Source organism: Callionymus lyra, chromosome 8, assembly GCF_982586985.1.
Source record: "Callionymus lyra chromosome 8, fCalLyr1.hap1.1, whole genome shotgun sequence".
NCBI classification, from domain to species: Eukaryota; Metazoa; Chordata; class Actinopteri; order Syngnathiformes; family Callionymidae; genus Callionymus; species Callionymus lyra.
In genome coordinates, this window is record NC_141825.1 from 26,902,530 (window position 1) to 26,924,314 (window position 21,785).

The 21,785-nt window shown below is 40.9% G+C and overlaps 1 protein-coding gene across 1 annotated transcript in view; it reads right to left on the reverse strand.

Annotated features, from left to right (window-relative positions):
* tmem117 (transmembrane protein 117) overlaps nucleotides 1–21,785 on the reverse strand; it is a 40,143-nt gene that overhangs the window by 12,367 nt on the left and 5,991 nt on the right. The window contains exon 3 of the mRNA XM_087797989.1: nucleotides 12,390–12,522. Coding sequence (XP_087654115.1) covers nucleotides 12,390–12,522 — 133 coding nt within the window. The remainder of the gene's footprint in view (nucleotides 1–12,389; nucleotides 12,523–21,785) is intronic.

Consider the following 21,785-nt stretch of genomic DNA (forward strand, 5'->3'; position numbering starts at 1 on the left):
GGTCAGAGTTTCTGTCCTCTTTCTCACTTCCTGGAGCCGACCTGCAGGACCAGAGCCTTTTAAGTGTCTCAGTGGAAAACCTACACTTTTTTTTTACAGTTTCAAAATAACTTTTCATTGTCATCATTTAAACACAGACATGTGTTTATTTTGGTCTGATGTCCATTATTGGTACGAGGTGTAAGTCTGGATCAGATCAGTGATGGAAGGTCTGACCATGAATAGATCTGAAAGTAAGAACCAGAATTTTAAAATGATCCTGAAAGAAACTGGCAGCCAGTGAAGAGTTTGAAGGAGAAATGTGAGTTCTTCTACTAGAGCAGCCAGTGAAGAGTTTGAAGGAGAAATGTGAGTTCTTCTACTAGAGCAGCCAGTGAAGAGTTTGAAGGAGAAATGTGAGTTCTTCTACTAGAGCAGCCAGTGAAGAGTTTGAAGGAGAAATGTGAGTTCTTCTACTAGAGCAGCCAGTGAAGAGTTTGAAGGAGAAATGTGAGTTCTTCTACTAGAGCAGCCAGTGAAGAGTTTGAAGGAGAAATGTGAGTTCTTCTACTAGAGCAGCCAGTGAAGAGTTTGAAGGAGAAATGTGAGTTCTTCTACTAGAGCAGCCAGTGAAGAGTTTGAAGGAGAAATGTGAGTTCTTCTACTAGAGCAGCCAGTGAAGAGTTTGAAGGAGAAATGTGAGTTCTTCTACTAGAGCGGCCAGTGAAGAGTTTGAAGGAGAAATGTGAGTTCTTCTACTAGAGCAGCCAGTGAAGAGTTTGAAGGAGAAATGTGAGTTCTTCTACTAGAGCGGCCAGTGAAGAGTTTGAAGGAGAAATGTGAGTTCTTCTACTAGAGCAGCCAGTGAAGAGTTTGAAGGAGAAATGTGAGTTCTTCTACTAGAGCAGCCAGTGAAGAGTTTGAAGGAGAAATGTGAGTTCTTCTACTAGAGCAGCCAGTGAAGAGTTTGAAGGAGAAATGTGAGTTCTTCTACTAGAGCAGCCAGTGAAGAGTTTGAAGGAGAAATGTGAGTTCTTCTACTAGAGCAGCCAGTGAAGAGTTTGAAGGAGAAATGTGAGTTCTTCTACTAGAGCAGCCAGTGAAGAGTTTGAAGGAGAAATGTGAGTTCTTCTACTAGAGCAGCCAGTGAAGAGTTTGAAGGAGAAATGTGAGTTCTTCTACTAGAGCGGCCAGTGAAGAGTTTGAAGGAGAAATGTGAGTTCTTCTACTAGAGCGGCTCAGAATTCTGGCTGCAGAGTTTAGTATGAACTGCAGGCGAGACACATCCTTCTGGTTTAGACACTAAATAAACTGATACAATAAACGACACAAACACATGGATTATAAGATCATGTTGTGACAACATTTAAGTTTATTGATTTTTCTCAGTTGAAACAGTTTGTGGTCAGTTTTAGGAACGAACAGACAGTTCTTGAGTCTTGTCTCGTGGCCACTTTTCGTTGGTCTTATCTCAGTCTTGGCCGTCTTTGACTTTGGCTTCTATTGGCCTTGAGTGACACTCTTGGATCCTTCTGTCGATATATTGCGAGACCACATCCAAGGAAATGCAGATCATGTTGTTAGCATCAACGTTAGCATCAACGTTAGCATCAACGTTAGCATCAACGTTAGCATCAACGTTAGCATCAACGTTAGCATCGTACACACCAGTAGACGACACGCTACTAGACTGACGGCGGTGAGTTGTTTGTATTGAGTTGTTTGTTGGATATTTTGAGACCAGTTCTAGCTATAAAGCTAAAGTTACCGACTCTGACACTGCAGCACCTGAGACAAACGCTGCGTGACGAGCAGCAGAACTCTTGACTTATTCATGTGGACTAAAACTTTAATGGTCCTCAGAGCGGCGCCGACCCTAATGAGCCGGTCCGCAGCCGTGCAGCATCAGGACAGCGGCGCCGTGAGTAATCCTCGCCGCCCGGCCCCTCAGAACCCTCCTCTAATCTAGCGACCGGCAGCGAAGGCCACGGCGGCTCCAACCCTCCGTGGAACGTTATCAGGTTCAACACAGAGCGATGTTCAAGGACGCGTCCGTCGTGGTCACCGCGTGAAATGAATCACAATTTCACGCCCGGAGAAGTCAGGAGGCCTGGACGCCGCTCTGACATTTAAGAGTAGGATGAGAATGGGGGAGCGAGGAGGGGCGGAGGGTCCGGACCCTCTGCCAGAAACAAATACAGACAAATCATGTTAGATGTTTTATTTTAATGGCTTCCCGGAAAAAAAACACACCAATTCCATTTTCCCATCAGACTCGTCTGGACTCGAGCCGACGCCGCAAATGTGGAGCTTGTCACTTGCGGGAGGGGGTCCCGGGGACCCGAGTGGGGTTCGAGGGTCAGGTCGGTGGCATCGGCTTCTCCTCGGGTCAAGATCTCAGCACCAGCTCAGACTCAATCACACAAGTGGCCAAAATCCTTCAGACAAACTGTACATGAATGCTCCTTCCCAGATGCAAAACTAATGGACTCAGGGACTCATTCATTCCTCGGGCTATTATGCGTTATCTTCTTTTATTCTTGAAGGCTCAACATTTTGGAATCATTTCCGCTCTCGTCCCTCAAACCCTCGCCGAGCACATGAGGTCTCCATATCAACGTGAACTTGATACTACTTGACTCGACCACAACTGGGTTTGACCCGATGGCGTAGAATGTAAAGTTCTAGATAGACGAGCAGATATATTCACTGGTAGAACTGCTGTTCTTGGATGGAGATGAGAGATGAGATTCTCATGGTGCCAATCCAGTACTTCTGAGACTGGGCTGGTTCTTAAACGGGACCCAAAAATGGTGCTTGAAACATGCATTTATACAAGCAAATATGTATTTGTTTTTTTTTAAGTTTAGTCAATATTTTTTAGATTGTGAAGAAGAAGTGAAGGTGGTTCTCTCTCTTATAACATTACTTACTTATAACCTGAGTACCAGTACTTTTTGAAGCTGAGGGCTGGTACAAAAAGGTTTGTTTTGCTAAATAAATGCATACATACATACAAATACATTGTCTGAACTATTGTAACAGTTTATTTAGTGTCTAAACCAGAAGGATGTGTCTCGCCTGCAGTTCATACAAAACTCTGCAGCCAGAATTCTGAGCCGCTCTAGTAGAAGAACTCACATTTCTCCTTCAAACTCTTCACTGGCCGCTCTAGTAGAAGAACTCACATTTCTCCTTCAAACTCTTCACTGGCTGCCAGTTTCTTTCAGGATCATTTTAAAATTCTGGTTCTTACTTTCAGATCTATTCATGGTCAGACCTTCCATCAGTGATCTGATCCAGACTTACACCCCAGCTCGGGCTCTGAAGTCTGTGGATCAGAATCTACTGATGGTTCCTGAACACGGTTCAGGACCAGAGGAGAGAAATGGTACTTACTTACTTACAAGCCCATATGTTTTTTTGTTGTAGCAGCACTTTGAGTTAAGTTTAGACAATATTTTTAGGGTCGTGAAGAAGAAATAAAAGGTGGATCTCTCTCTTATAACCAGTACCAGTACTTGTTGAAGCCGTGAGATTAGTGCGTGTGCAAAAAGTTTTCTTTTGCTAAACAAAACGTACATTTGTTAAAGCTGTAAATCTTCTTTGAACCTGTTCCTCACAGACTTGAGCTACTTGTCTGGAGTCCATAACTCACCCCCTCACTCTGCCCACCTGCACCTGAAAGTCCCTCAGTCACTCTTCTTTGCATTACAGTGAGCTCCGGCTGATCCCTGGTCGATCCTCTGGTCCAGGAGCAGCAGGATTCGACCAGCGGGCAATATCTCAGACGCAATAATACTGATCCGTCATCTGGTGGTTCTGGTCCAGTAAGTACTCTGTATTTATAGCCCTAATCTCAGAGCGCCACCTGCTGTCACACTTGTCTCTGAACACCTTTATTTCACTGCCGTCCGTGGTGGTTATGATCAGTGAACAGAAGAAATAAAGAATCAGTAGAAGACGAATTCTATTGTCTGCAGACCTGTTAGCCAGGGTCGTAGGGTCGAGGGACGGAGCCAAACTCCAGCTGAATTAAAAACTAACACCAACTCTAGTCACACTAACTGTATATCAGCAAGTGTTGTGTGTACGAGAGTGTTGGAGTCATGTTTATAATTGAAGTGTGTATATATAGGTGTGTTTGTTTGTGTGTGTAACTATACACATATATAAACAATTTCCCGAAGGAGACCTCCTGAGGGATCGATAAAGTTTTACCTTACCTTACCTTATATAGCAGTGACATGAAGCAGTTTATGCTGTATCACAATACAGTTTCAAAGGCCACTAGATGGCGCTCTCAGTGAAAAAGATGCCAGGTTTCATTGTAGAGCCGAAGATTATAAAGCAATTAAATGTAAATATTAAGGTACACAAAACTACCCAGAGCTGCTTTAAATGCTTTTAATGTACATATTCTATTGTGTGTGTGTGTGTGTGTGTGTGTGTGTGTGTGTGTGTGTGTGTCATGTTTGCGTCAAGCAGCATTTCCGTGTGTAAAAATGTTTGTTAGCACATTGTTTGTAGATACAGATAAGTAGGTGTGTGTATTTACAAAAATCTGGCTCGATATATTGCGATATGATGAGATACTGTAGTACCAACGATATATTGGGTTTTAACTGTCATATCAGAGTAAACACTGGTCAACAGTATCTCACTGAACTCAAACAGTGTCTTTATTTGTATGAAGATACACTTTTATTCGTGAGAAATACAATGTTATTGTGTTATTGTTAATTTAAAAAAATGGTTTCTGTTGAATATAGATTTAGTATTGTGACAAAAATGTGATATTTAAGTGTATAAATAATGTGTCTGCACCAGCATGTGTGTGTTCATCCCTGTGTGAATGAGTGTGTATACCAGTATGTACATGTACATGCCTGAACATATAAACATAGAACATGTGTGTAGCAATTACGTTCCAGTGAATGTGCCATCTGCCCAATTGTGTGTAACGGTGCGAGTCCGCTGGTATGTATAGATGTGTTGTTGTTTGTGCGTCAGTGTTTTGTGTGTGTAAATGAGTTGCCTGCAGGTTCGATTCCTCGGAGCATCCATTCACTCCTGCAGTCTTTGTGTATTCAAGAGTGTTCCAGAAGCTTCAATGGTCGATGGTGGGAAGAGAAGGAGACTATTGGGCTGTCAATCACGGGTGAAGGAGGGTCACGTGATGCGCCGAGAGTGGGATTCATCAGCATTGTGCGAGGATTAGGGATTTGTCTGCCAGGATCTGCAGCGGTGGATTGCTGGTTGTTATTCGTCTCTAAGCTGATGTAATTCCAGCAACTGGTGAATTCACACGCCTGAGCGAGCCCGTGACGAGGAGATATGACATCATCAGGACGTGTCTTCAGAAACGTTCACCCACGAAAAGATGTTTGGTTCTGCTACGTTTGAACACGGTCCTTGAAATGTCTATTTTTTTCATCATTCAGGTGGAGAGAGACCTCAGGGTCTTGTTCATGAGCGAAGGAAACAGGAAAGTCGTGAGGTGAAAAAAGAGCTGAGCCAAAGGACAAAGCTCTCCACTAACACCTGTGGTCACTAGGTTGGTAAACTAAAGAAGAAGGTCGACGGACGCGACCTTGAAAAAATGGCTGAACTCTTTCGATTCAAAACGACACTGAGATTGCACCGACTGTACAGTAGGTGGCAGCAGAAACAAAAGCGAACAGAGACGACAGTGTTTTTATCTTGTATTTAAAAGTGCAAATGATATGTTTACATGTACTGTTGGTGTCGTCAGTTTCTTTAGACTTTTGCACTAGAATTTAATTTATAATCATCTGTTATATTGTCCATTCCAGTTGTTTTTCGCAGTGCTGTGTTATTTGAGGTTTTTATTTCATTAAGTTGAAAAGTTAATTACAGATATTTTATTATAATCAATCCACGTATCACTATATTCAACACAATATGTTGTGTTATATATGAATTGTATCAAATGTTCTGTTGCATTACAGTGACTTGTGTAGCATAACCACAAAAAAAGAGAGGAAATCATTCTAGCGACTACCTTTATAATGTGTGTATCTTTAGAATGTGCTTGTGTGTGTCACGTTTAAACTAAAAGTGTGTAACACTTGACTCTGAAATGTGTCAGCACTTGTGTATTTAAAGGTGTTTAATGGAAGCGATTTGAATAAATGTTTTGACACATGCGTCGTTTAATGATCAGGGTAAGAAAAGATGTTGCGACACAATATTTTCTTGTCATGTCGTGTGAGAAACATGTTGATGCTATATTAGCGTGTTAGCATATTTATATATATTTATACATCCATCTTCCTAGAGACAAACCTGGTGTGTTTTCTGTGCTCAACACGACCTTAATAGAAACAAGATCCAAATGCAATTTCACCAAATCATAGATTAGATTAATAACGATTGCTTTCATTTTGTTTCTGTTTCTGGGGATTTTAATCTCTGCTGCTGTTTCCATGATGAACACAGATCTTCCAACAATCACACAATTCAACAGCTCACACTGTACAACTTTAGACCCACATATTAAGACCTATGTTACAACTAGAGGTGTGTATTGGCAAGAATCTGACAAAATGATATTTATCAGAAACAACAGTTACAATGGAATGTATTGCAATACTGTAAGAACAAGGATATATGTGTAGTATTGTCCAGTACTTGACTCTGGTGTTGTGATAGCGTAGTAACAAGTATATATGTGTAGTATTGTCCAGTACTTGACTCTGGTGTTGTGATAGTGTAGTAACAAGTATATATGTGTAGTATTGTGGAGTACTTGACTCTGGTGTTGTGATAGTGTAGTAACAAGTATATATGTGTAGTATTGTGGAGTACTTGACTCTGGTGTTGTGATAGTGTAGTAACAAGTATATATGTGTAGTATTGTGAAGTACTTGACTCTGGTGTTGTGATAGTGTAGTAACAAGGATATATGTGTAGTATTGTGGAGTACTTGACTCTGGTGTTGTGATAGTGTAGTAACAAGAATATATGTGTAGTATTGTCCAGTACTTGACTCTGGTGTTGTGATAGTGTAGTAACAAGGATATATGTGTAGTATTGTGGAGTACTTGACTCTGGTGTTGTGATAGTGTAGTAACAAGTATATATGTGTAGTATTGTCCAGTACTTGACTCTGGTGTTGTGATAGTGTAGTAACAAGTATATATGTGTAGTATTGTGGAGTACTTGACTCTGGTGTTGTGATAGTGTAGTAACAAGTATATATGTGTAGTATTGTCCAGTACTTGACTCTGGTGTTGTGATAGTGTAGTAACAAGTATATATTTGTAGTATTGTCCAGTACTTGACTCTGGTGTTATGATAGTGTAGTAACAAGTATAAATGTGTATTATTGTCCAGTACTTGACTCTGGTGTTATGATAGTGTAGTAACAAGTATATATGTGTATTATTGTCCAGTACTTGACTCTGGTTTTGTGATAGTGTAGTAACAAGTATACTGTATATGTGTGTATTGTGTGACCCTAAAAAGTGATACTTGGCAGCGACTGAAGGAGTTTCGTGGACCTCGGTTCTGGAGGCTCGTCCGGATCAGTGGACGGTGAATCACTGACGATGTTGAACGACTTGTTTTATAGCCGTTCAACACGGTCGGCGTCACAAGAAGAAGGTTTCTCTCCTCCTCCCCGGGATTAGTGGTGATTAATGAGCGAACAGAGCTTCGGCTCGTCTTAATTCAATCACCGGCTCTGATGAGGGATCGACGGTGGCTCGGGACGGTGGCTCGGGACGGAGGCTCGGGACGGAGGCTCGGGACGGTGGCTCGGGACGGTGGCTCGGGACGGTGGCTCGGGACGGAGGCTCGGGACGGAGGCTCGGGACGGTGGCTCGGGACGGTGGCTCGGGACGGTGGCTCGGGACGGAGGCTCGGGACGGTGGCTCGGGACGGAGGCTCGGGGCGGTGGCTCGGGACGGTGGCTCGGGACGGTGGCTCGGGACGGTGGCTCGGGACGGTGGCTCGGGACGGTGGCTCGGGACGGTGGCTCGGGACGGTGGCTCGGGACGGAGGCTCGGGACGGAGGCTCGGGACGGTGGCTCGGGACGGTGGCTCGGGACGGTGGCTCGGGACGGTGGCTCGGGACGGAGGCTCAGGACCAGGCATCACAACAGGACTCGATCACGACTCCCCGGACGGTCGCGCTCCTCTGCTCCCGCACAAACACCGCCTCCCTAATCTGACACTTACATTAAAATGCAAATGGGCCAGATGTGGAGAACACGCTCCCCCGGGACGGACCAGATTCCAATCCCTGCCGTGACACGGGCCAGGTAACACGCTGATAACTGACCCAGAAGCTCAGACGCTTCCTCCGGTGTGTGGAGGTGTCTTAAGACGACAGCTGGGACACGTTCCATTCTAAAGAGCTCGTCTGCACATGATAGCTGAGCCTGAACTACACACCGTGTGTTGAGTGTCGTACGTTTGTGGCAACGTGTGTGCAGTGGCGACTGGTGAAAAATACTTTAGGTGGGGCTCTTTTCCAGTACATCCCCCTCCCATACTATATATTACATGTACAAATCAACACATTAATAGTAAGTAAATGTTCGGGAGAGTGACTCGAACCGGTAAAATTTTACGTTCTCAAACTTCCAAAGAAGTGCAGCGAACTAACAACTGAACTAACCAACCTAACGAGTTAATATGTGTAGTATTGTCGAGTACTTGACTCTGCTGTTGTGATAGTGTAGTAACAAGTATATATGTGTAGTATTGTCCAGTACTTGACTCTGCTGTTGTGATAGTGTAGTAACAAGTATATACGTGAAGTATTGTCCAGTACTTGACTCTGGTGTTGTGATAGTGTAGTAACAAGTATATACGTGAAGTATTGTCCAGTACTTGACTCTGGTGTTGTGATAGTGTAATAACAAGTATATATGTGTAGTATTGTCCAGTACTTGACTCTGGTGTTGTGATAGTGTAGTAACAAGTATATACGTGAAGTATTGTCCAGTACTTGACTCTGGTGTTGTGATAGTGTAGTAACAAGTATATATGTGTAGTATTGTCCAGTACTTGACTCTGGTGTTGTGATAGTGTAGTAACAAGTATATATGTGTAGTATTGTCCAGTACTTGACTCTGGTGTTGTGATAGTGTAGTAACAAGTATATATGTGTAGTATTGTCCAGTACTTGACTCTGGTGTTGTGATAGTGTAGTAACAAGTATATGGCGCCCCAGCACCCCCTATGGGCCAGAAGCCACTGCGTGTATGACTGTATTACTGAGTTACGTAATGAGTTATGTGTGTAATTAAGTATACTCCAAATACATTCTATCCACCTTTCCGATGTGTAGACTGTCAGTAACTGTGCTTCTTGCACATGTTGACCAATGGATTCAAGATTGACTCGTTGGGTCAAACATGGCGACAGAATCAGAAGATTCCCCCTCTGGACCCTCTTCCCCCTCTCTCCATGTGTTTGTGTCGTTGACACTATTGTAACGGTTTATTTTGTGTCTAAACAAGAAGGATTTGTCTCGCCTGCAGTTCATACAAAACTCTGCAGCCAGAATTCTGAGCCGCTCTAGTAGAAGAACTCACATTTCTCCTTCAAACTCTTCACTGGCTGACAGTTTCTTTCAGGGCTGTGATGATGTCGTCTCAACTCTTCTACCAACACAAGGGTTTTGAAATCTATCACTTGTTGTCGTGTTAATGCAACAGGCAGTTGAACTATTGAATGATGTGACCTCGCGACAGGTGGCGCTATGACCTCTGAACTTTCTGTTGCCAACCATTGTTGAAATGATCTGAGCGATGGTTCTTCACCATCTTGGAGCATCGAAAGGTTTCTGGATTCAAGTTGGTGATTTCATAGACATGTATACAAAGACATATATACATAGACATATATACATAGACATATATACAAAGACATATATACATAGACATATATACATAGACATATATACATAGACATATATACAAAGACATATATACATAGACATATATACATAGACATATATACATAGACATATATACAAAGACATATATACATAGACATATATACAAAGACATATATACATAGACATATATACATAGACATATATACATAGACATATATAGATAGACATGTATACATAGACATATATAGATAGACATGAATACATAGACATATATAGATAGACATGTATACATAGACGCCACATTAACTGTAGACGGATGTGTATAAAGCGCCGCCATCTTGGTTCAGTGTCATCAGAGGCAGCATTAACAACTACAGTGAAGGAGGTTCTTCTCTATATGACGACACAACAGGTGGTCAATAGACATAGTCAGATTTTTGGCACTTATGGAACGCCATACTTCTCAATTTTAAAATACAATTATTCGCTGAATTTTGGAGCGATTTTCAAACGGTTTGGTTCAAATCGTCATACATGTAGCTATGATACAGGCTGGTGGATAATAATAATCAAAAATATTTATCAACTATGGCGAGACCTTGGATAGTTCCTGGACATAGAAGCTGTCGTTTGAAATTAATGTTCTGAAAAACAACCACAAAGTTGTTGACAAATAAGAACTTCTGTATTAAGAAGAATAAACTCAAATGCAATAGAACTTCAAGCAATAAAGACCTGAATGTTTTCTGGGTTATTTTTTTATTTTTTTATTTATGTCTGTCTGTCTATCTAGCAAACAAACCCTGTGAAAATAACTTGACAAATAACAATTAATTTATGATCACTTTTATAGTGTAAACACATCATTCCTCTACAGACGTACTGCACTGTAGGAGTGAGTGACACTGTACCAAGATGGCCGCCCTGTACACACACCACTCTAGTGTGCGGCAGCAGTCAATTTCTATGTATATATGTCTATGTTTATGTCTTTGGATGATTTGGTTAAGATTCAGCGTCACTTTTGAATGAATAAACATCTGTAATAACTTCACCAAGTATTGTTTTGTAGATTTAAGAACACTTGATGGACAGGAATAGCAGAAACACGTTTGAAAGAGAATCTCCGGGAAAAATAAATGAGTATTGTTCAATGTCACCATTGTTTTAATATCGTACGGAAATATTCATACAACAAAAAGATTGACTTATGAGGACTTCTAAGCTCTATTGCTAACGCTAGCTTCAACTGTCCTGAATCATTTTTTCAAGGCAACATTCGCATTTCTTACTTTTGATAACAGATGAGATATGAAATATGTGAAGGTCATGAGAGTCAAATCCAACAGCTGCAGAACGAAGCATCGCGTAGCATTTATCACTGGTTTGTCTTTGACAACGACTCCCAAACCCCCATAAAAAAAGAGCTGAGTTATGAACAAGCGTGACTTCGCCATCACTGATGTACATCATACAGTCAGGTGTCAATCAAGATAATACTGTTTTAGCTTTGTTCGACTTTAAAAATATATATTTATTTTGGATAGTTGGACTAAAAACAAACGTGACTTTGCAACAAGACGCCACCATTTCTCAAGTCACTGTGACGACTTGTTTGGTTTCAAATACTACAGATGCTGCCTGAGACGTGTTGCTCGTAAGACATTGAAGCTGTTCTTGAGAAGAACATCTACATTGATTTTAAAAGCACCATCAGCCGATCATCTGGGTTCCTCTGGGTCACTGAAGTACCGACATCCTACACAAGCTTGTTTTTGCTTCCACTAAACTCTACGCCCCCGATCCTGCTCCAACTATCACGACTGAACCTTCTCTTGGCACAGATGCTTCCTTCAGAAGGGAAACAAAACCCTCGTGAGTTCCCACGAGAGGAACCGCCACAAAGAAGGTCCCTCACAGAGGACGCCCAGCAGGGGGCGGACGGGGTTTCAGGTCTAGGCTGGTAGAGGAACAGAGGTCATCGCAACATCGGCTGTGAGAAGAGTCGGAGTCCTGGCAGTGGCAAGTGCTTGGGCAGAGACTAGAACATTAATGGTTGTTGGCAGAAGGTCCACGTGGAGCTGATGCCAACAGGAGGAGAACAAGTGGAGGGAGAAAAAGCTGTACAACACCGCCATCTGGCGCTCCAAGAGCGGTATTACGTCACATTACCGTTGTGTGCCCGGGGTGTAATTAAGTAATTTATATTTATATAGAACTTTTCCAGACCAGGGTCACAAAGCGCCTAAACAATCAAAACAATATTCAATAAAATATTTATTTTAAAGGTCAAGATAAAACTGAGAACACAACAGGAGTTCCAGAAAATAAAGGAAAAGCCTGAACAAATAAAAACATCTTAAGATGTGTCTTGAAGGAGTCAGTAGATCATCAAACACAGATGTTTCTTGAAGGAGTCAGTAGATCATCAAACACAGAGATGGTTCCAAAGCGTAGGAGCAACAGGGTGTGTGTGTGTGTGTGTGTGAGATCATGACACACACACACTCCGAGGTCAAATAGTTGAACATCTTACCCCATGTTCCCGGCCACCAGCAAGAAGATGTTGTAGATGTGCGAGAAGATGAAGAGGAAGAGGATGGTGCTGAAGAACATGGTCATCCACGAGCCGTGGTCCTCCCGGAACATCTTCAGGCGCAGATATCGACCTGTGAGGACATCAGTCCAGGATCAGACACATGTGGACAACAATCGATATATATATATATATATATATACGAGCCGCGACCTTTAGAGATGAAGATGAAGATGAATGAGGACTTCATGAAGATAAATCCATGTGGAGAAGATTTGGGTGTCACGAGGAATCAGTCCATCGATTTCAGGAGGTGTGTGTTGATGTGTGTTTGACGTGATGAGAACACACTTATTTTGTCAGTGTTTGTGTCACATTTAATTGTAGCCAATATGCAACTAAATTAACCGCGATCCATTCTATCGCGTGTTTGTCTATATTTAGATTTAAAAGCTCGTTGTTTGCTGCTTACAGGTGATCCCTGGATCAAGCATCAAGTATCAAGACATTTGTATAATATATTCAGGGTGTTTAAGCAAAGATATTACACTTTTATATCCAACAAACGTGCACATTACAATTCCACATAAAATGAACAGGCGAAACACACTTTTTGTCTATAGTTTAAACTACTCTATTTTATTATGGGAAGTCTTATAATACACCAATAATGTAGATTTTTATTGTTAAGTCCACGGTTTCAGATCTTTATTTCTTTGCGTTGAGCGTCGACCTGCGACGAATGTCTCCATCTAGCTGCAGGAGTAAGAATTACACCACAATAGTCACAAAAACATGTTTCAAAACCGGATCCGTGATCCCAGAGCGAAGGAACTTTATAGTAGTTCATATAAGGCCCTCAAGATATGTCTTTGACTGTGTAATAACAGTGGAAATGGAAGATAAAGGATGTCTTATTATAGATGTATCAACTTAATAACATGGTAAGAACTGTAAAATGAACAGTAACACGCCATTTTCCCAGGTTTTTTTAGCGGTTTTGTGTGTAAACATCTGAAACTGAACGTCATATTGTTCACGAATGAACCCTTCAAAATGATAATCTGCCCAACAAGCCTCCTAACTCAAGTAAAATCACATTTTGGATGTAACACTATCACGATCTTATGAGTAGCGAACACTAAGTACCTTCACTGAAACCCTCTCTTGAAGACCTGCTCAGGTGCTCAGATCAACCCTGGAGGAGACACAACGATTGGAAAAGTCAAACGCTGTCACTAAAGCAGACCAAACACAGACGTGGAGCAGGATGTGCTGTCGAGGTCAAGGCGGTCTAGATCCCGTCCCCACACATCTCATCAGGTCACCGGTTTCTCGAGGCGAACAATGACCTTTTGAAAGCAGAAGTGCTGATTCTGTGGCTCTGCATCGATCCACGTCTATAAATAGCTGGTCTCTGCGGGCCATCTTGACCTCCGACCTCCGACCCTTAGACACAAACACAGTGACACGTCACAGCAGCCGACGACGCATTAGGACGTCATCGACCGAAGGAAAGAAAAGACGTCTCCGTGGACGGTCGTCTCGTCCACGGAGGGAGGAGGTCTTCGGAGAGCATACGTGAGGTCCTCGGAGAGAGGGGCTCTCAGCACACACTCATCCATCACGCTGCGTTCAGGACTCTCTCGGAGCCACGACCAGACCCGGAGCTGCTGGACCCACGATAAATCACGGGTGGAAAGTGACACCTCCCTCAGCGGGGGGGGGGGGGGCGCACCGGGGGGAGGGATATTTATAGTGGGGCGCACGGTTCAGGTAAACATCTCTCTCGGCTCCGCAAGACCCGATTCATCAGCGTCCACTTTGGCTCTGTGGCTGAAAACACTCTCCCTGAACAACAGATCGATGAGAAGGACTCGTCAAGTGACCCTCAAATGATCCGCAGGTTTCTGATGAAATCCAAAGATGTTACGACAATATTAAACAAGTCAAATTGACTCGGTTTAATCCTGAAGAGTCTGAAACTGACCTGAGCTCAGCGAGGCCCCGTGAGGGCCCTCAACTGAAGTCATGCAGCTCATGATGTCAGACTTTAACTATAAAACTGACCGTATGGAAATGTTTTGGACTATTTTGATGTTGTTCTATTATTCATGATACGTTTATCAAGTCAAGTTCTTTTATTGTCAAACATGCATGTATTAAGACAGCATTAATTCAATTGTGTTCTCTCTGACCCACGATGCAAAACATGAATACTGTTGAAAGGACATTAATTATGACTCTCAAGAAAATAAATAACCAACAAAATGTAATAAATAATCGACAATACATAAATTATGAATTTAAACTGAACAAAAAAATATATATATATATGTTAACATAATAATATAAACAAAAAACAATATTCTAAAGTTATTCGTTTAAGGACATAAAAAATATATATATTTATATATAAATAAATGACAACAAACCTTTAAATTAAATATGATAAAACTTAGATTTTATCTTTATTTTTCCTTATTTGTTTGTGTTACTTCATTGTAGTGTTTTGCGTTTTCCCGTCACATTCAGCACATTTCCTTTCTCTCTTTGGTTTATCTTTTCTCACAACTATCATACAATGTTGCTTCTTAAGACCAGAATCTGTTTCAACTGAGAAAAATCTCTAAACTCAGGAAAATGTTGTCACAACATGATCTGGATCTTATAATCCATGTGTTTGTGTCATTTATACTAATTTATTTTTATTTAGTGTCTAAACCAGAATCTGTATCTGTAATCTGTAATCTCTGCAGCCAGAATTCTGAGCCGCTCTAGTAGAAGAACTCACATTTCTCCTTCAAACTCTTCACTGGCTGCCAGTTTCTTTCAGGATCATTTTAAAATTCTGGTTCTTACTTTCAGATCTATTCAATGAACGTAAGCTCATTGATTTATCGGCCCTGGAAATGAACAGCCTATAATAAGGGTCATGTGAATATTCCGTGTGATTCTCACACATTATATCGATGTTATTATGAGCACAAATTAAGTACGACGGGCTAAGATGCACTGATTGAAAGTCATCGACTAGTTTAGAGTTGAAGAGTTAAAATGGCTTTGTGGATTTGGCCCCTGGAGCCCCTGGAGCCCCTGACACCTGTTATAACGAATGAACCAGACACGAGCCACTAGTGGGCGCTCTCTCACAGTAACACTGTGAACAAACGAACAGCAGTTTTGTTCTCAATCTCCCGTCAGACGGAACAAACGGAGACAAAACGTATTATATAATGTGTTTGTTCCCAACAGGAATCATTTCCTGGTGAATAAGTTGAAGAGAAGCAAACGCTGCCGACTCACGTGCTCTGACTGCAGGCCTCGCGCCGCTGCACGAGCGCAGCAGTAATAACACATGACAGAATCCAGATGGCGCCCTGGAGGCCTCCATCATCAAGATCAGGAAACAATGACCAGTGACACTCCACCAACTGAGCAACCAAGAACTCTGTGTTCTCTTCTCAAGTACAGACAGTCAGATGTTTTACGGCCCGTTTATGCAGAATATATCACTTATAATAACGTTACTTTTCCATCAAATTAGATTTAGTCCTTTAGATTAAAAAAAACAAAACTTCAAACAGAAGCTATGCTAGCTTGTAGCTACTTATTTTATATGTGTGTAGTTTTAAAAAAGAATCAAAGTCGAAATTCTTAGTCACTTCCTTTCAAACATTTTTCAAGCCTTCAGGTTTGAGGATTTGGAAAACACAATAAAATGTGTTGCCTGGAAGCAAAAAGTCATTGAAGAAGTGAGGTTTAATGGAGGAACTTTGTGCTTCATTCTAAACTAATATATATATATATTATATATAAATAATATTTAGAAATTCTGCTTAATTTTCTTCATGTGTGCAAATTAGTTCAGTTTTTTTTTGGCTAGACTTCTTAAGTCATTTCTTGAATTAAATAATGATGCCCAGTTTTAGCCTCAAAGATTAACTATTTGCCTGAAACCTTTTCGTCTTAATTTATTTAATGAACTGTGTAGCAGCAACTAGTTTCAAGATATAAACACTAATATCTCACGCAATAGAGAAGAATATTATTGAATGTATTGGTTTATGACTTAAAGCAGCTCCATGCGATTTGTAGTGGAGCGACACCAGTGGACTAAAGTGGTAGTGTTTAGCCCGACGGGAGACTACATTTCCCATGAGCACTCGCTCAACGTGGCAAACCAGTAGATATGTATCATGTTCACACCATCGAGAACTTTTACAGTGAAAATAAAAATCACACAAAACACCTCAAGTCACAGTATTCGAGTCATTCAACTAGTTTTAAGTTGATGTATCATCACTAGTTATTGTAGTACAAAAATATGAAGGTACACAAAACTACTCAGAGCTGCTTTAATATCTTTAGCAGTTAAATTAAAAGAAGATTTCTAGTTAGATAAAGTATCATTAAACAGGTGAGCTGGATAAAAAAAAAAGAACATCTATGTTTAAAATTAGGGAATTTATCATGTGATTCAAGTGAGAATAAGTCCTTATCTCTTCTTTGTCATTTGTTAAATACATCTTGAAATTACTCTCAAATATAATTGAAACATTATTCTTTCATTTTATCAAACGTCATCCGTCAAACGTATACATTCATGAAGTCATTTGTGTATAAAAAGGATGATCAGAAACGGTGTCCCAGCAGTCGAGCGATAAAGTCACGGACGTGAGTCAGTGCTTCAGTTAGTGGTCAGTGAACATCGCAGTGAGTTCGCTGACCAGCAGGTCTTCATGATCCTTCCCTGAACTTTCCAAACTTTCCCGAAGCCTGCGATGACTGGTGGACCGAAGCGTTCAGTGTGTCACTGAATGTCAGCTCAGTGAGGTCACGTGACTCATGAGGTTCAGGAGACGTTCTCCTCTAATCTAAGAATTCAGGTCATCGTCCCGAGTGGACTCCAGACTCATGTTACGTGTTGACGAACCCGAGAGAAGTTATTCATCCTCACGGCACCTGATGGTTGAACTGATCTTTAAATCCATTTTTACTCATTATTTTAACACTTTGTGTAACTTTTACTCAGTAAATCTTGTATCTACTCTTGATCCTGGATCTTCTCCAATCTCTGACTGAGCTTCTATTTCATGACTCTTAGCTCAGCTCTTTAATCAACGTCAATCTTTCATGATCTGTCCTTCCTTTAATAGAGAAGAATTTTTAACCCACACACCACTTTTTCTTACTAAGGGCATGAAGGAGATAATAAGTGTTATTGTAGAATGAAAAACAAAGTAGAGACAAACTAAAAGAGTGATGATACAAATAAAAATATATACGTTGTTATTGAGGCTATAAACAAGATGAATCACGTCACGACATTGTAAGTTCATCTTGTATCTATAGAGGGCACTTGGGTCAGCTTGGTTCTCTCAAGGAGCTACAGGGTCCTACAGAGCTTCTTGACCTCAAAATGACCCCATGAACTGATCTGTTTCTTGACTAAGGATGAGTTTTAGTTTTTGTTCGTCTCTGAAGGCCACAAAGGCAGAAAACGTTTGTAAGTAAGTAAGTAAGTAAGTAATATTTATTTATATAGCGCTTTTCGAGACCAGGGTCACAAAGCGCTTAAACAATCAAAACAATACTCAGAAAAGTACATACTTTAAAGATCAAGATAATACTGAGAACAACACAGGAGTTCGAGAAATTCAAGGAAAAGCCTGAACAAATAGAAACGTCTTAAGATGTTTCTTAAAGGAGTCAGTAGATCATCAAGCGCAAAGAGAGAGAAGATCGTTCCAAAGCTTAGGAGCAACAGCCTGAAAAGATTTCTCTCCTCTGGTCCTGAGCCGTGTGCGTGGAACCATAAGTAGATTCTGATCCACAGACCTCAGAGCCCGAGCTGGGGTGTAAGTCTGGATCAGATCAGTGATGTAAGGAGGAGCCTGACCATGAATAGATCTGAAAGTAAGAACCAGAATTTTAAAGTTGATCCTGAAAGAAACTGGAAGCCAGTGAAGAGTTTTAAGGACCGGAGAAATGTGAGTTCTTCTACTAGAGCGGGTCAGAATTCTCGCTGCAGAGTTCTGAATCAACTGCAGACGAGACACATCCTTCTTGTTAAGACATGAAAACAAACTGTTACAATAGTCCAGACGAGAAGAAGCAAACGCATGGATTATAAGATCCAGATCATGTTCCGACAACATTTTCCTAAGTTTAGAGATTTTTCTCAGTTGAAGGAAACAGTTTCTGGTCAGTTTTCTTCAGTGTTGAACAAGAGACATGTCTTTATCAAATACAACACCCAGGTTTCTCAGGCTCAGTTTGACAGACTGACCTAAGTCACCCAAGTACTGACTCAACCCTGGAATCTTATAATCAGGAGCAATCACCAGAGTTTCAGTTTGTCCACATTTAGCTGTAAAGTGTTTTCACTCATTGTTTGATTTCTAGCAAACAATTGACTAAGCTGTTCAGCCTCTGGGGCTCAGTTGGATCAAAAGAGCAGTAGAGCTGGATGTCATCAGCAAAAATGTGATAAGAAACATCTGGAAATCTCTGAATGATTTTACCGAGGGGAATCAAGTACAGAAAAAACAATAAAGGACCCAGAACAGAACCTTGAGGGACTCCACACAACAGATCTGCCGATTCAGACCTCATTTGATTGGCAGATACACTAAAACTGCGCCCAGAAGGAAGGACGTCATCTGAGCAAGAGGAGGGTTTCATCTTGTTCACTAGTGCCGAAATATCACCCAAAGATACAGCAGTGAAGGAGGACCAAGAGGAGGAGAGGGGCTCAGAGACAGTAGGGGTTCCAAACAAAGGGGGAGAGATTTTCTCTTTAAAAAGAAGTGAATTCCTGTGTCTGAATCACTTTGCAAGAACAACTCTCCCTAAAAACAGTAGCAAGACCTCCTCCACGACCAGAGAGGCGAGGCTTCCCCAGGACAGCGCTCCCTACTGGACAGAGTTCGTTCAGATGAATAAACTCTTCCTCTCTCTGCCAAGTCTCAAAAAGACATAATAAATCCAAATTAACTCTTGTGAAAATATCATTAAGAATAACGGATTTATTAGTAATGGAGCGAACATTACTAGCATTGTTGCTAGCTTCTTCCTTATTTTGGCATATTTTCTTCTGTCGCTCCAAGGAAGGTTTTAAACCAAAAAGCAGCCAGAATATTAAATAATTAACAGACATTTAAAAGTTTCAAGTCCTCCGATGTTTTTGGCCTTCATTGAGCTCTTACCAGCGTCTGCATCATCTTTCACAATCTGTCGTGATCGACTGAAAAATGACTCTAGTGCCCTTTTACCTGCCCAAATTACCTGCCTTTGCATCTTAACTCAAATATTTTTTTGTGTTTTTTTTGTACTTCAGCTAGTTTTTTATACATGTCCATACTCAATGATAAATACATATTGAAACTAGTGTGTAAGATAAAATAATTTTATTGTGATATAAAGGTACCAATTATATTACCAATACAATATTGGTAAGTAAGTAAGTAATAATTATTTGTAAAGATGTTTCTAGACCAGGGTCACAAAGAACTTTAACAATCAAAAACAATACACAGTTAAAAAAAGATACATAAGAAAACGCAGGAGTCTCAGAAAGTCCGGGAAAAGCACAAATAAAAATGTCTTAAGATTAATTTTAAAATGATCCTGAAAGAAACTGGCAGCCAGTGAAGAGTTTGAAGGAGAAATGTGAGTTCTTCTACTAGAGCAGCCAGTGAAGAGTTTGAAGGAGAAATGTGAGTTCTTCTACTAGAGCAGCCAGTGAAGAGTTTGAAGGAGAAATGTGAGTTCTTCTACTAGAGCGGCCAGTGAAGAGTTTGAAGGAGAAATGTGAGTTCTTCTACTAGAGCAGCCAGTGAAGAGTTTGAAGGAGAAATGTGAGTTCTTCTACTAGAGCAGCCAGTGAAGAGTTTGAAGGAGAAATGTGTGTTCTTCTACTAGAGCAGCCAGTGAAGAGTTTGAAGGAGAAATGTGAGTTCTTCTACTAGAGCGGCTCAGAATTCTGGCTGCAGAGTTTAGTATGAACTGCAGGCGAGACACATCCTTCTTGTTTAGACACTAAATAAACTGATACAATAGTCTATACAAGAAGACACAGTACATGGTGTATTCAAGTAGAACAAGTATTTCATCCTTTCATCATCAGATGGTTGACGTGAGGGTGAAATGATGACATAGACCGGCCGGATCCTGATCTCACACAGATGCAGAGTGACAGGTCGTCTCTCGTCATGACCTGGAGTGTTGAGAGTGGACTCCCCCTCCTGTGGTGAGAGTGGACCCCCTCCTGTGGTGAGAGTGGACCCCCTCCTGTGGTGGGCTATGATCTTGAATCACGTCCACAGAGACGAGAAAACGTAACTTCGATGAGGCCGATCACAACCAGGTCGGCCCTGAGATACTGACTACTGACTTCAACAGATTCTGGTGAAGCCTGTGGTGGTCTACATGACTGTTTAAGACCAGAAGTGAGTATTGAAACAAAGGTCAAACTAAGTGATAAGTAGAGATAGTAGAGAGACCAAAAAAGCAAAACAGATGTTGTTGCTTGATTTTGATTTCTTTCTATCTATTCTATTAATCTTTAAAAAAAACACAATAAATCCAACCAAGAAGACGAGGAGGACTTGGATGAGTGACTCACTCATCAATAAGTATTAAATATTGGTAAGTTAGTAAGTAATTACTTCTAATTTGTAAAGATCTTTCTAGACCAGGGTCACAAAGAGCATAAACAATGAAAAACAATAGACAGTTAGAAGGATGTACTATAAAAGGACAAGATACATAAGACAAAGACATGAGCCCCAGAAAATCAGAGAAAAGCACAGATAAGAATGTCTTAAGATTATTTTAAAATGGATCCTGAAAGAAACTGGCAGACAGTGAAGAGTTTTAAGGGTCGTAGAAATGTGAGTTCTCCTACAGCTCAGAATTCCGGCCATTCAATGGCAGACTCACTCTGTAAATAACATAACTTTAACTAAGTTAAAAATCACACAAAACACCTCAAGTCACAGTATATGAGTCATTCAACTACTTTTAAGTTGATGTGTCATCACTAGTTATTATAATACAAAAATATTAAGGTTCACAAAACTACCCAGAGCTGCTTTAAATAGGGAAAGACGTCAGGCAGGAGCTGAGAGACTGACAACCTCCGCTACAGACGAGCTTAAAATACAAACTTATTTAAGTTTTTTTTAGAACGATTCCTCTTGTCGATGCTTCAACACAAGATGGATGTTACAGACAAGCAGTTTGAAGTATTTAGATGTTTTTAAGTGTCATTTTTGAGTCAAGATGACTCAGTCGCTACATTAAAATAAACAAACATTTTTGCCATTATTCTAAAAAGGAACAGATTACTCTGAAAATAATCTAAACCTTTAGACGACATGAGGGCGAGTA